Below are 15,567 nucleotides of genomic sequence, written 5' to 3' on the forward strand. Positions count from 1 at the left end.
CATCCATATTACAATCTGCTCCTTATATATTCCACCAACCTTTTCCATCCAACAAAATGATCTAAACAACCTCATAGCTCAACTCCCCACACCTTTCCTCATTCTGGGAGACTTAAATGGTCATCACACACTATGGGGTAACAACAATATCAACCAAAGAGGAAAACTACTTGAAAAATGTTTAAATGATAACAACCTTCTCCTTCTAAATGATGGGTCACCTACTTATGTTCACCTTCCTTCTGGAACATATACTGCAATAGACCTGTCTATCTGTTCAGCAACTTTGTATCCTACTCTAAAGTGGATGCCAAACAATGATCCACTGCATAGTGATCACTTTCCCATTACAATTGAATTACTAAATAAACCCTCTTATCATCTTACTAGAATTCCTCGGTGGCTAATTGATAAAGCAGACTGGGAGATGTATAAAATATTAGCTAAACTGGACCCTGAAATTATACAAAAATCCCCAACCAGGGAAGCGGTTGAGTATGTCACAAAAACTATACTACACGCAGCAGGACAAGCTATACCAAAATCCTCCTCAAAATTACCTGAACACCCAAAAATATGGTGGAATGACGAATGCTGTGCAGCAAAAAGAGACCAAAATAAAGCTTGGAATACTTTTAGGCACTATCCAACCACAGCTAATCTCATTCAGTTTAAACGCGTTAGAGCAAGAGCCGGGTATGTTAGACGCAGTAATAAAAAGGCCGCTTGGATTCGCTTTACTTCAACCATCAATCAAGCAACTCCCACACATAAAATTTGGAAAACAATCAGGAAAATGAGTGGTAAATATCAAACGACACCTCAGCCTATCATGGAATGGAGAGGGCAGACTTACCATTCACTATCCACGAACTACATAGAGCCTTGTCAACATCTAGGCGTAGCGCTGTAGGACCAGATAATATCCATTATTCGATGATACAGGAATTAAGTGCTGAATCACTGCAGTCACTTCTTGATCTGTTCAATAGGCTCTACCGAGAAGACACATTCCCTAAACAATGGCACCACGCTACAATCCTTGCATTCCTTAAACCAGGAAAAGAACCGACAAACCCTACTAGCTATAGACCCATTGCCTTGACCAGTTGCCTTTGCAAAATTCTGGAAAAGATGGTGAACCGTCGACTGATATGGTACCTGGAAAATTTCAATCTCTTACATTCTGCACAATTCTGCATTCGACAGAACAGATCAACACTAGATATACTAGTAAAACTAGAGAATTCCATTCGGAATGCATTCCTTAGATCGGAACACCATGTAATGGTTTGCTTTGACATCAGCAAGGCCTATGATTCCACGTGGAAGTATGGAATACTCCGCGAATTACACCGCCATGGACTTCGGGGCCATCTCCCGATTTTCATACGCAACTTCCTAGACAAGCGAACTTTCCAGGTTCAATTTAAAACTTCACTGTCGGAACTATTTTTTCAAGAAGGAGGAGTTCCCCAGGGCTCTGTACTTAGTGCTACACTCTTTATAATTGCGATAAAACACCATTGCTGAACAACTTCCAAACACTATCGATAAGGCACTGTTCGTAGATGACCTTAGTATTTCTTGTCATGCGAAAAACATGAATATGATCGAGAGACAGTTACAAGGGGCAATAAATAAGATCAGTACATGGGCACAAACCAATGGTTTTCAGCTTTGTCCTCAAAAAACGGTGTGCATCCATTTTTGCCGACAACGTAAATTGCACCCACACCCGGAACTACAACTGAAGGGACAACCAATAGCAGTTCAACCCAGCATACGATTCTTAGGAATCACCTTAGATCATAAGCTTACATTCCTGGAACATATTAAAAGACTTAAGAAAATCCTGCCAACACAAATTAAATATCATCCGGGTTCTCTCAGCAACAAAGTGGGGAGCTGATCGCCTTACCTTATTACGGCTATACAGATCTTTAATAAGATCAAAACGTGACTATGGGGCACCAGTGTATAGCTCAGCAAGGCCTAGTGTCCTTCGCTGGCTTGATCCTCTCCATCATAGTGCAATACGCATTGCTCTAGGAGCATATCGCACGTCTCCAATATAGTCTATATGCCGAAGCTCACAAACCCCCTCTCTCTATCAGAAGGCAACAACTTATATTACGCTATGCATATAAAATAAGATCTATGCCTGAACACCCAAATTGGGAATTACTTTTCACCTCCCAACACAGCAGGTTATACCATAACTGCCCTACTGCTAACCGACCGTTAGGTATAAGAATAAGACATCTTCTAGAAGAACTTAATCTAAGTTTTGATAATATCTCAAATACCCCTCCACTATTCCTTGCTCCGTGGAGCATTACTCCACCTTTATGTGATAAATACCTTAATAAATGGGATAAATCTGCACTACATAAAGAAAATTTCTTGCAATTGTACCTTGCAGTGGTGGAGCAGTTTCCAAACTTTGTTGTAGTTCATACAGATGGGTCAAAGAATGACACCCACGTTGGAATTGCCGCAGTTTTCCCGAACATAACATTGGCCTACCAACTGCCACATGAGTTCAGTATATTTTCTGCCGAATTATTGGCAATTCAGGTTGCACTGAAGCATATCGAGACCTCCAATATTGAAAACAGTATAATTTTCTCTGATTCTCTAAGTGCACTTCAAGCCCTGGAAAACACCATGAACATCACCCACCCAGTCGTAAAAGAAATAACAAACTCTTTATATACCTTATCTGAGCTTGGAAGAGCCATACATTTCTGTTGGGTCCCAGGACATATGGGGATTCCAGGAAATGAATTAGCGGACAATGTCGCAAAAGCGGCCGACTTACCACCTGATGTACAGTGAAGAGTTCCACATCAAGATTATAGACGAATAATACAGGAAAAATGCATGTACCAGTGGCAATCAACATGGCGAAACCAACTTGAAAATAAGCTTCGAAGTATCAAGCCAAATCTTGAGCAATGGCCTTCAAGCCCTCAGTGCAATTCGACAACAGGAGGTAATACTAGCTCGTCTCCGTATAGGTCACACTAATATTACTCATGGTTACCTTTTTTAAGAGGGGAGATTCACCCCCAGTGTGATCACTGTAAAACAGTGCTTTCAGTGAAACATATCCTTGTGGAATGCACAAAATTTGCATTAGAACGCCAGAATCACTTCAATCCAGCCACAACTGAAGAACCACTAACGCTTAGTTAACTTTTGGGCAATAAAACAGATGTCCCAAAGATTTTTACCTTTTTCAAAGCAATCAATGTATACCACCTCCTTTAGCTAGTCAACAATCAGTTTCCTGACTCTCGATCCATAAAGAAATAGCATAAATACTAACCTATGTATGGCGCATTATGGCCATAGACGCCCATGCGCCAAAAAAATCCCCAAACAAACAAACAAACAAGCATTGTTCGTTCAAGAGGGAAATGTGGACATTTTAGTTCTTCTGTGCATAATTATTACCAGAATAGCAAAATCAGAAGTCACAGAACTGTTGGGACACGACCAGTGCCTTGTTTAGAAACACACACAGACTCACCCTCCCCAGTCAAGAGTACACTTCAACTGCGGTGACAGAGAAATATGTAGTTTGCCACCCTCTCCAGTGCTAGAACAATGCCGCCATGGTGAGCTGACACATTGTTACCAGCGTTGAATCGAAAACAAGTTGAAATGTACTAAATCACCCAATATAAAGAGAAACAAATCTCACCACTGTGATCCACTGATGAATATTACCCCTTGGGTACACAATTTGGATAACTGGCTTAATTTAAAACACATATTCCGAACACAATTTTGCGGAGCGGCTTACAGCACATCCGAACGGTAAGGCAGCCATATTGGCGATCATTGGCAGGAGGTGCAAAAGTTAGGTGGTGCAAACGTTTTTGCCAGTATTATTGAGGATACCTTAAAGGTTCAGGGAAACTGCTAGTTGGGGGGGGGGGGATGTGGGTAATACTGACACGTGTTTATCTGATAATATTGGTCAATGTAACTCTTGCACATACCTTCAGAGTTCTTATCTGTTACCCCAACTGGACGTATTATCTAGATGTTCTTGGGGCAAAGACGTTTCACGTGAGCGGGTAGCTAATATCAGAGAAGAGAGCCTAAAAAACTTCAAGGGTTGTGTTAGATTTGTTAAATATACAAGAACAGTAAATCTTAATTATTTATACAGTAACGTTAGAAGTGTCGTCAATAAAATGAGCGAATTCGAACTGCTGGTTAAAACAAGTAACGCGGACATAATAGGGCTTTTAGAGACGTGGTGCCACCCGGAAATTGGGGATGATGAGTTTCAGTACGGCTTGTATAATGTATTTAGGAAGGATAGGGTAGATAGAAGGGGTAGTGGAGTAATGCTTCTTATCAGAAGCAGCCCGAGTGCAACGATAGCTTTCCCAGATTCAGACATTTCACATGCTAGTATAGAGTCTGTATGGCCTCCGTAGCCTAGTGGTCAGGAGCGGGAGTGCAGTAATAAATAAATTTTCTGTTTATACTCCGGGACGACCAAACGGTCAGAGGAGTTCACAAGATATACAGAATACAAGAAACAGCACCATATTCAGCAGTCACGGGCTTGAACCCCGGTCACTCAAGGCACGTGTACTTATGCACCCGCGCGCCTGACCACTAGGCTACGGCACACGCTCTTTGAGTAGACCGGGGTTCAAGTCCCTGACTGCCGAATACGGTCGATCTACCAACCCGCACTGGACCAGCGTGGCAGATTATGGTCCATTTCCCTCAGCGTGAATTGTTGAGGAGGCTTCCATCCTGCAGTGGGTTGACAATGGCTGCACTTTACCTTTACGGTGTGAGATAGTTGGAAACAAAGGTATAATGTGAGTAGGAGTAATCTACAGACCAGGTGATTGTGAAGATTATGACGAAAGCCTCTACATGCAAATGGAATGGGCAAGTAAGCGTCAATGCCTTATTATGGGTGATTTCAATTTGCCTCTAATTGATTGGAGTAAATGGGAAGGAAACTCGACATTGGGAACAAAATTTTTAAATCAACTAGATGACTGTTATTTGTATCAACATGTCAGGGAAAGTACTAGAAAAAAGACTATCCTAGACCTCATCATCACACATGAATCAGATGACATAACAGAGCTGACAGTAGAGGAACCAGTAGCAGGAAGTGATCACGGAGTTCTACGGTGGATGATGACGAGAGAGGTAGCAGAAGTAAAAGGCAAAGGAATGGGTTTTAATTTCAGAAAAGGAAATTACGATGCCTTAAGGTACTACATGGCCTCTATTAATTGGGTAGATATTGTGCAGAAAATGAATACATTTGAACTGTGGTACACTTTTAAAACATTAATCACAGATGCCTTGAATGCGTATATACCATTAAAAAAATACTCCACGAGAAGGGTTCCAAGTTGGATGAATAGTGAAGTTGCCACATTACTTGAGCAGAAAAAGATGGCATGGAAAGGTTACAGAGCAATAAAAAGTACTGAAGCCTATAACAGCTACAAGGTGATGTGTAATAGAGCCACAGAAAAGGTTCGACAGGCAAAGGCAGTGTATGAGAAATCACTAGCAAACAGAGCAAAGAGGGGGGGGGAATAAAGAATTCTTCACATATATAAATGCCAAGAAGAGCAGGACAAACCAGATCGGACCTTTACGTAAGGGAAAGGGGATAGTAATAAATACACCAGCTGCCGTTGCAGATGAACTCAACAGTTATTTTGCATCGATATTTACAAAAGGTAAGGTGTAATACCTTACCTTTTGTGGCAATGGGAAATTGTGGGAGCGATGTTAAAAAATATGTAATTAATGATATTGAAATTTTGCAAGATTATTTAATGAAAAAACTTTCGAGTGTACAGACCAGTAAGGCTCCTGGAGTTGATGGAATATACCCTATAATCTTAAGAGAGGCGGCAAGCGAGTGCATTGAACCATTGAGGCTAATTATGCAAGCATCACTAGACTCTGGGGAGATTCCCTTGGATTGGAAAAGTGCAAATTTATCTCCCATACATAAGGGTGGCTCTGAAAGTGAAGTTGGAAATTATCGACCTGTCAGTCTGACTTAAGTAGTAGGGAAAATCATGGAGGCAATGATCAAGGGTGGAATTCAGGATCATTTGGATCGAATTGAAATTCTCAAGGATACTCAGCATGGTTTTGTAAAGGGAAAATCATGTTTAACAAATCTGGTTCGCTATTTCGAAAGGGTCACTCACGAGCTGGATTTAGGGAATAATTTTGACATTGTTTATTTAGATTTAAGCAAAACTTTTGACTCAGTCCCACATGAGCGGTTGCTTTATAAGCTGGAACAGGTTGGAATCACTGGGAAAATCCTTAGATGGATAGAAGGATGGCTTCAGGGAAGGAGGCAGAGGGCTATTCCTCAGATTGGGTTGATGTAAGAAGTGGGGTTCCCAAAGGATCAGTATTAGGCCCACTGTTGTTTTTAATTTTCATAAACGACATTGATGAAGGGATAGAGGGCATGATGTCAAAATTTGCAGATGATATTAAAATTGGTAGAGTAGTTAATGATCACTGTCAAACTGAGCTTCTTCAGAGAGACCTAGTAGACTTCAGGAATGGTCAGAAAAATGGCAGCTGTGCTTTAATCCAACAAAGTGTAAGGTATTACACCTGGGAAACAGTAATCCCAAAAAAACGTATTCACTTGGTGGAGTTCAACTAAACCCAGTACGGGAGGAAAGGGACTTGGGTGTTACGATACGGTCAGACATGAAATTCTCTGAGCATTGTAAACAGGTTGCAAGGAAGGCCCATGGTGTCCTATCGATGATCTATCGAACTTTTGCAAGTTGAGATAGGGACATGATAATCCCATTATATAAGGCTTATGTTAGACCACACTTGGAATACCGCAGCTAAAGAAAGACATCGAGCTTCTTGAAAGGGTGCAAAGAAGGATAACTCGCCTGGTGAGATCGGCTAAAGGGCATCCTTATGAAGAAAGACTTCGAATATGTGGGTTACAGAGTTTGGAAACTAGACACCTTAGAGGAGATTTGATTGAGGTGTTTAAGGCTCTGAGAGGCATCAGTAAAATGAATGAGGGCAAAATTTTCAAGATTATAAATGATGCTAGAACTAGGGGACATAAATTCAAGTTATGGGGGGAAATGTTTAGATTGGACTGTAGGATGTTTTATTTTAGCCAGCGAGTTATAAATTACTGGAATAAGTTGCCTTCATTGGTGGTAGAGGCCGACAGTTTGGGGAAATTCAAAGGTCATCTGTACTTTCGGGTAAGGGAAGCGCATAGGATGATAGGTTTAATTTCCTTTTTTTTTTTTTTATTAATTATTATTATTTAGTTATTTATTTATTTATTTTTTTTTTTATCATTGTTTTGTTCGGATTTTTTTTTTTTTTTTTTTTTGGCTGGTGCAGCATAAACCATAGGCTTTCTTGCACCATGCGGCCATTACTAATACTAATACTAAAATAAGATATGAGTCCACTGTTTTTGGAATGGTTCAGTTAAGTGATTAATTCTAATTGTGAATAGAGTGGCACTGAGAACGGACCCTTGAGGAATTCCTTCTTCCTGGACAAAGTTTTTAGAGAGAGTTCCCCGATAACGAACTTGAAAGGATCTTTGTTGTAGGAAATTTTGGATGAAATACGGCAAATTTCCTCTCAAGCCACGAGAATGTAGATCCTTTAAAATGCCCAAACACCATGTGGTGTCAAAGGCTTTCTCAATATCCAGACAGACCATAACGAGATGCTCCTTTTTTGATGAATGCATTTCTGTTGTTTGCTTCAGCTTTAATCATAAGGTCAAATGATCAGTTTTTTCTGAATCCAAATTGATTGTTATTGATTAAATTTTGGGGCTCAATATACCAAGTCAGATGGTGATGAATCATTTTTTTGAGGGTTTTGGTCAAACAGCTGGTAAGTGAAATTGGTCTGTAGTTATGAGGAACAGAATAGTCTTTACCAGGTTTTGGGATAGCCAGAATGTAGGAATGATGCCAGGAGCTTGGGAATGTATGTTCAGTGAAGATTCGATTGAAGATGATCAGCAGTGATGAGTGTGATTTTGTATCTAAATGTTTGAGCATTATATAAAATATCCCATCAGGGCCAAAGGCTCTGTTCCTTGTGTTGGTAAGAGCATGCTGCAGTTCAGCCATGGTGAATGGTTGATTATATGTTAATGCACATCTGTCAGTGAAATTCAGTTTGGATTTTTCAGTTACATCTTTAATTTTTTGAAATGATTGGTCATAAGCAGTTGAGGAGGACAACTGAGAAAATACAGATCCTAGTGCATTTGCGATTTCTGCAGGGGTAGAGAGTTCCTGTCCATTCCAGTTAATTTGTGGAGTAGATATTGGAGGAATTTTGCCATTTAACAATTTTATCTTATTCCAGATCAATCTAATGTCTGTATTTTTATTAACTGAGGAAGCGAATTTAATCCAAGATTCTGTTTTTTTCTTTTCATCTGATATAACGGGCTCTTGCTCTAAGTTGCTTATAATTAATAAGATTTGAAGTGATTGGATGTTTGTGGAATTGATTGCATGCTTTGTTTTTCTCTTTTTTTGCATTGTTGCACTCTTCGTTCCACCAATAATTTAATTTTTGCCTTTTCCTGACTTGGTATTGTGAAATGGCAGCGGTTGCAGCTGTTCGAATTTGGTTTGTTATGTGTTCAGTAACATGGTTGATAGAAGAGCACTGTATGATATGTTTATCGAACGAGACAAGCCCGCTGAATTTTATCCAGTCAGCCTTTGGAAATTTCCATTTTACTGATTTTTTTTTTGGTAATGAACAAGAAGTTTGAACTTTGCATATTATTGGGAAATGATCGCTGTTGTGAAGAGTTACCCACTCGATATTTGGATAGAGCACTGGAGAGCCAATGGAAAGGTCTATTGCGGAGGCTGATCCAGTAGGAAAATGAACATAGGTAGGAGAGCCAGTATTCAACCCTGTCTGTCTATCAACATTTCAATAAGCTTTCCACGCCTGTCTAAGCTGGAGGAACCCCATAATGGGTGGTGAGCATTAAAGTCACCTAGTAGACAGAAGGGAACTGGTAGTTGCAACACAAGATCTTCGATTTCCTGAATAGAATATGGACAATTAGGTGGAAGATAAATTGAGACCAATGTAACAGTGATTCTAATTACTATGTATATGGCAACAGCTTCTAAAGAGGTTTGCAATGGAACGCATCTGGAGAGAACTCTTGAGTCCAACAGGATGGCTAAGCCTCCATGAGCACTATTAGTGCCAGATATATCTTGTCTGAAGGTAGTGTAATCTTTGACTGTAGTGGAAACTTGGGGTGTCGAGTTGGTTTCTTATAGGCACATGGCAAACAGGATTGAAGCAGTGAATTAGTTCATTGATATCATCGATGTTGCTGCGAAAACCTCTAAAATCCCATTGAATGATGTGTTCCATTATTTGGTTTTGTTTGTGGAAGATGTATCTGACTGCTTTTTATAACAGTCTAGTTTTGATTTTTCTTTTCGGGGAAAAGTGGGACGTCCTGATTCATGGCTATCATCCATATCATTTTCTGCATGTATTTCAAGCAATTCTTCTTGACTGATAGTATCATCTCAACAGGATACAATATTCGCTGATTTTCTGCTACCTGACAATGCGGGGGGGGGGGGAAGGTCTATAGGATTCAATTGTGAGTGGTGTATTATTGCTTTGATCTACTGAATTTGGTTTAGATGGAGGCTGGACCAAGAGTACTGATCAAGCCCAGTCTGATATTGATATTTTTGGAGAGATGGATACTTCTGTCTGACATGCCACTGATTTGTGTCTGAATGGTAGAAGTATAAGTGCGTTTTGGTATACTTAAGTTGACCTGTTTTTTTCGCTTCTTGTTAAGAGACTTTATTTTCAGTTTTATATATTTTTTTCTTATCTTCCATAGTTCCCAATCTTTGGAGTAAGCTGGATGCTTGCCACTACAATTAGGACACTGTGGTGTTGGAGCCTTGCATTCTTGTGTGTGATTTTTGCAGCCGCAGTTCGGACATTAGCATCTCATGGCATATTGTCTGAGAATGGCCGAACCTTTGACATTTATAACATCTAAGTGGATTTGGGATATATGACCTAATGCGGCAATTCAAGTAACCTGCTTTAACAGAACCCGGTAGATTTGGAGTACTGAAAATTAAGATTATTTTTCACGTGGGAGTTAAGTTGCCCTCTTTTCTGATCATGATTCATTTTGCATGAGACACATTTTGATCGTTTAGCTCCTGGACAATTTCTTCATCAGAAATGTTTAATAGATCCCATTCGGAGATCACTCCCTTGGATGAATTCAGTGTGTTGTGTGGGGTAACCTGATTGGTATTTCACTTAAGTTTTAATAGTAACTCAGAATGTCTTGAGTGAGATATCTCTATTAGTAAATCTCCTGATTGGAGACGTTTAACCATTTTTGGTGAACCTGCAGCATTTTCTAGGCATCTCTGGATGATGAAAGGGGAGAGCTTGCTCACAGGTTGGGATAACAAAGAGTGTACTATGAGGAAAGCCGGAGATTCCTGCTTCCTAGCATCCTTTTTAAGTCTCTTTGAAAGAGAGAAGTCATGGTTGGTGTCATTGTCATGTTGAGAGCTCTTGGGCTCTAAGCATGGAAATACATCAGTTTCCATTTCTGCTCCTTTTAGCCCTGAGGGATGGATGGCACAGCCCCGCCACATGGAGGCAGGAGCTGTGCCACTAGTGGCCAAACGATTATCGAAGTTAGTTGTTGTTGTTGTTATGGGCGTTTAATGGCGCATAAGCTTACTATGGCTATAATGTGCCTATATCGAAGTTAGTAGAGTGATTAGTATTTTTTATAAAGATTAGGAAAAGAAAGGTGGATTCCCTTTTTGGGTTCTTACTTCTGACTTTGCAAACAACCACTTGATGTGAACAAAAGAGGAGAAAATCACGCAAGAAAAGAAATAAAACTATATTGTTTTCAAAGATCACTATAAATCACACAGAGAAAAACGCTTGGCACTCGGGGCCAAAACTGGATGCAAAAATTAATTTGATATCACAGATTTCAGCAATGAATGAATACTATGAATAAAAAGATAGTTAAGTGGTAAGACAGAATCATTATTAATGGCCACTACTCTTCATGGATTAGTGTTACTAAATGGGGGTCCCTCAACATCAGGAGTTGATGTTGGGCCTCTTACTGTTTTTAATATTGATTAACAATATTTGATACAACTGTCTAATAATATTGATGTATCTACGTTTGTTAGTGATACAAAGGTGAGTTGTTGGTTAACAACAGTAACAGAGTATGTCACTCCAAGAGACATGGATAAATTGAGCATATGGACTGAAAAATTACAAATGAAGTGACAGATGATAAATGCAAGGTACTTCATTTGTATAGCAGCAATCCCAGACTAACATACCTTTTGGGTGGGATTAAACACAAAGGTAGTGGAGAATGAAAAAGACCTAGCAATAATTGTGCATTGCAGATAGGCTGCCATGACAGCTCATAGGATTTTGTCAATGACTTAAGGGGAATTTTGCCAACAGGAACAAAGTGATTATCCTGTTGCCCACAAAAATGTTAGGCCACAACTTGGGTACTACACACAGGTTAGAAAACCTCACTTTAGGAAGAATGCAGATCTGATGGGATGGTTCCAGAGAAGAATAACATGAATAAATAAGAGCAGAAAAGGACACTTACAAATAAAGACTAGAGTTCTCTAAACTTCAGCATTTGTAGTGGAAGTATATCAGCTTAAGTACTTAACGTAACGGTAATGGAGGCATGTGATGCAAGCATTATGAGCTTATGTAGCATGAGGCAAAAAAAAAAAATTTCCCACATCCATTCCCTCTAAAAGTTTGTCCACTTCCTCCTTGAATTTATTTAAGCTATCAACTTCCACAAGCCGTAGCCTAGTGGTCAGGTGCGCTGGTGCCTAAGTACACGTGCCTTGAGTGACCGGGGTTCAAGCCCGTGAATACTGAATATGGTGCTATTTCTTGTATTCAATCTATTATGTGAATTCTTCTGACCGTTTGGTCGTCCTGGAGTATAAACAGAAAATTTATTTATTTATTTATTAAAATGGAATTCCAGCAATTAACTACCCACTGGCTAAAGGCAAATTTCTGCACATCTATCCTACAATTGTCTTTCCTCAATTTGAATTTCATGACCCCTCAGGTTCGTAATCTGAGCAAGCGGAAGAATTCCATCAGAATTCAACGTGCTCAACTCCTTGGTAAAATGAGGCCTCCAGACCTGTGTGCAGAACTCAAGGTGTGGCTTGACCATTGCCTTATACAAGGGGATAATCACATTTTCTCTGCTAGAAAAATTCCATTTTATAACTTCAGTTGGTTCCACTGTGTAGAACTTAAAAAAAATCTCCGAGACCAATGTAGTCACCTTTACGAAAGCAAAAACCCTTTACTTTACCCCTGATGGTAGTTACACCTTTAAGTAAATCCCACATCAGTACAGTGTGATCACTGCCACCTAGTGGTTCCTTTATCTGTAAATAATTACTGCTTGATGTTCACAATATTAAATTAATACACCAACTGTTTAAATTAACATAGTTTAATATTTACAAAAATAATGGATATTACAAAGTAATCTATTTACAATGACTGACTTACTATACATTATAATAAAATACAATAAAATAAAATAAAAAGTTAAAATACAATAAAATATAAATACTTAAAAGCGTTAAAACTGCTTATGTTATGTTATGTTATTTTGGTTTTTAGGAGCATTAGCAACTAAGGCCATATTGCTCCAGTGCAGTGGTCATTCCCTGACCTTTCCGCATCCTCCATATTTGGTGGTGACGGGCTCGAACCCCGGTCTAATCAAGAAGCGTGTGCTACGCACTGCTGTTCCTTCCCACCTGGCTACGGAGGCGCCGTTAAAACTGCAATTGTAGCTTTCGGGGGTGTACAATGTGTACACATTGTACTCCACAAATTCGAATTCTGCATTCCTTATATCTGTATGATAACATATCTCTGATATTCCAGCGATATCTGCCTTTGATAATCAAGGTTCAAATCATTTTATTCTTTTTCAATAAATGGCATGTGTGAATAATATTGCTGGAATGCAATCAATATTTGCAACTTTTTATCTACTGGAATTTATAATTAATTATTTCATTCAGTTAAGTGTTTTTGATGTATATTTGGACTATTATTGAATTGATTTAGTAAGGTATTACACACTGATAAAAAAATATATATACAATGATTTGCTACCTTAAATTTGGTTTCCAAATTTGAGAAGTGCTAAACTAATTAATAACACAAGTACTTCATGGTAAATATAATAATACCTTCCTTAGGTATTCATAAAAATTATCTTGTTAATTGATAGCAATAAACAGTTTCACAGATTAAAATTTGATGGCCATAATTTAAATCTTAATAAATTTAAAAAACAATCCAAGTTAAAAATAACATTCATATCAGTGTTGCTTTATTTACCACAGTAACTTCAGTCACAATGCCAGGAGTTGAAAGACAGCGGACTTTCTCTGGGGGTGACCCAAAATCTTTAGGAGCTATTGGACGACGACGCACCTTATCTATGGAAGAATATGACATGCCTAGACCACGGCGCCTTTCTCTGACTATCCCTCAAAAGTGAGAGATAGTCTTCTAGTCTCATGTCTCAACACTAATTGCTCTAGAAGCACAAGTTAGCCTGACTGACAAACTGATAGCTGTGAATCATTTTCCAAGATGGCTTCTGGAATAGTTTTCGAGACAGAGAACAGTCACAGAAGAATGTCTGCAGTCACTCATATTGCATTTGTTTGTGCAGTTCTTTTACTAATTACCGTACTGACTTTTTTTGGGATCTGATGAACTAGGGAACTGTAAATATATTTCTACAAATATAATGTGTATTTTTTTTATCATCATATGAAAAATAGCTTGTATATCTCTTCATATAACATTAATAGTAATACCTCTGTAGGGATATCGCAGCTTACAGCGTCTGGTTCCTCAACCAGCTTAAAATTATGCAAGAGCCAGTTCAAGATGTAGTAAAAATAGATCTTGTGGGGTTGAGACATTTTATCATTGCTATATTTGGGAGAAGCCATTTCATTATCATACAATTTTCCACTGACATTACCTTATACCTCTAGAATATTTTGCCTACAATAGGCAGTACTCGTGGGATGCCACTATTTTTGCCCTGTACATTAGTATGGAAATGCTTGATTGACCTGATGCAAGTAACTACTCTCATGTGATAGAAAAGTTAATGCAATCTTTGTCTACTAAGTAATAATCTGTGTGAATTTTTTCACCTTTTTTTGTAGTTGCTTTCAACAGAAAGGGGAAATTATTTTCCTGGTGAATACTAGGAAATTTGCAGTGTTTAAGCTGCTTATAATCATAACTAGATGCACATCTTTTTTTATAATATACACATGCATACATACACACACACATTACACCTGCAATATATATATATATATATGCAAATTAAGTGTTGCCTCATGTTGCTCACCAGGCAACTAACTATACCAGAATGTACAACAGTTGACTTTCTAAATATATCTGTTATTACTGGTTGCCTATTATTTGTGTATTTTATTTCTCTTGTATGTGAAGGCCCAGTAGAAAAATAAAAGACATCAGTTTTTAAACTTTCAACAGTGTGCAAGTCACTAAAGAATATTTTATTTAGCAACCCTAACACTCATTATAAAAACTAAATATCACATCATGAGCATAAATAAATAACAGAAAAGTGCCTACCCGATTTTTAAAAGTATAAATACGGTTGTTTAGTTATATACATAATTATACACCATAATTGTCAGTAATTGAATATTGTTTTTTTTTTTTTTTTTTTTTTAATCCAGTTGAAAATGAAGCACATTAAAGAAAATAATTTATTACATTTTAGAGTAACAAAAAATATTTTTTAATTTCTTTATAATTTAAATATAAAATTGTGACTATCTTTACAACTGAAATGTGATCATCTGAGAAAATTAAGAGGAATCATTCTGAATTTTAACATCTAAATAGCTTTGTCTTTTATGCTTAGCAATTTCAATGATATTAATATAGAAAAAATTTGTCTATGGAATACTTGCACTTCACATGCTAGCAGAATTCTTAGTTACTAATTAAAGATTACATATTAGGATCCAACCCAGTTAGATGTATTAAGAAAAAATTACTCATTAGCAGACATACATAGTTTTAAAGCATACTATACCAACATAAAAGGGCCTAATGTAGAAGGCATAATTATATTCAATTATATTCAGATGTTTAAATGATATAAAATAATTTTCACTTAGACCATTTTCTATCATAAATACAGATTGAGCTCCATGTTTAACATTTTCAGTTCAGTCTCAGTATACGGCATGGATGGCCTTCTTATCCTTCCCCTTCCATAATAGGGCATTAATAATAGAATTTTAAAGATTACCGCCAGAATTTCAGAAAACAAAATTTCTGTTTTACTGAAGGACCTTCAACTCACTCCTG

The 15,567-nt window shown here is 38.1% G+C and overlaps 1 protein-coding gene across 1 annotated transcript in view; it reads left to right on the top strand.

Annotated features, from left to right (window-relative positions):
• LOC150089661 (uncharacterized protein ZK1073.1-like) overlaps positions 1–14,715 on the top strand; it is a 505,123-nt gene extending 490,408 nt beyond the window's left edge. The window contains exon 13 of the mRNA XM_090389582.1: positions 13,536–14,715. Coding sequence (XP_090245708.1) covers positions 13,536–13,693 — 158 coding nt within the window. The 3' untranslated portion in view covers positions 13,694–14,715. The remainder of the gene's footprint in view (positions 1–13,535) is intronic.
• Positions 14,716–15,567: the final 852 nt, after the last annotated feature.

This window comes from Mastigoproctus giganteus, chromosome 2 (assembly GCF_048544385.1).
Source record: "Mastigoproctus giganteus isolate SK-2022 chromosome 2, ASM4854438v1, whole genome shotgun sequence".
Classification (NCBI taxonomy): domain Eukaryota; kingdom Metazoa; phylum Arthropoda; class Arachnida; order Uropygi; family Thelyphonidae; genus Mastigoproctus; species Mastigoproctus giganteus.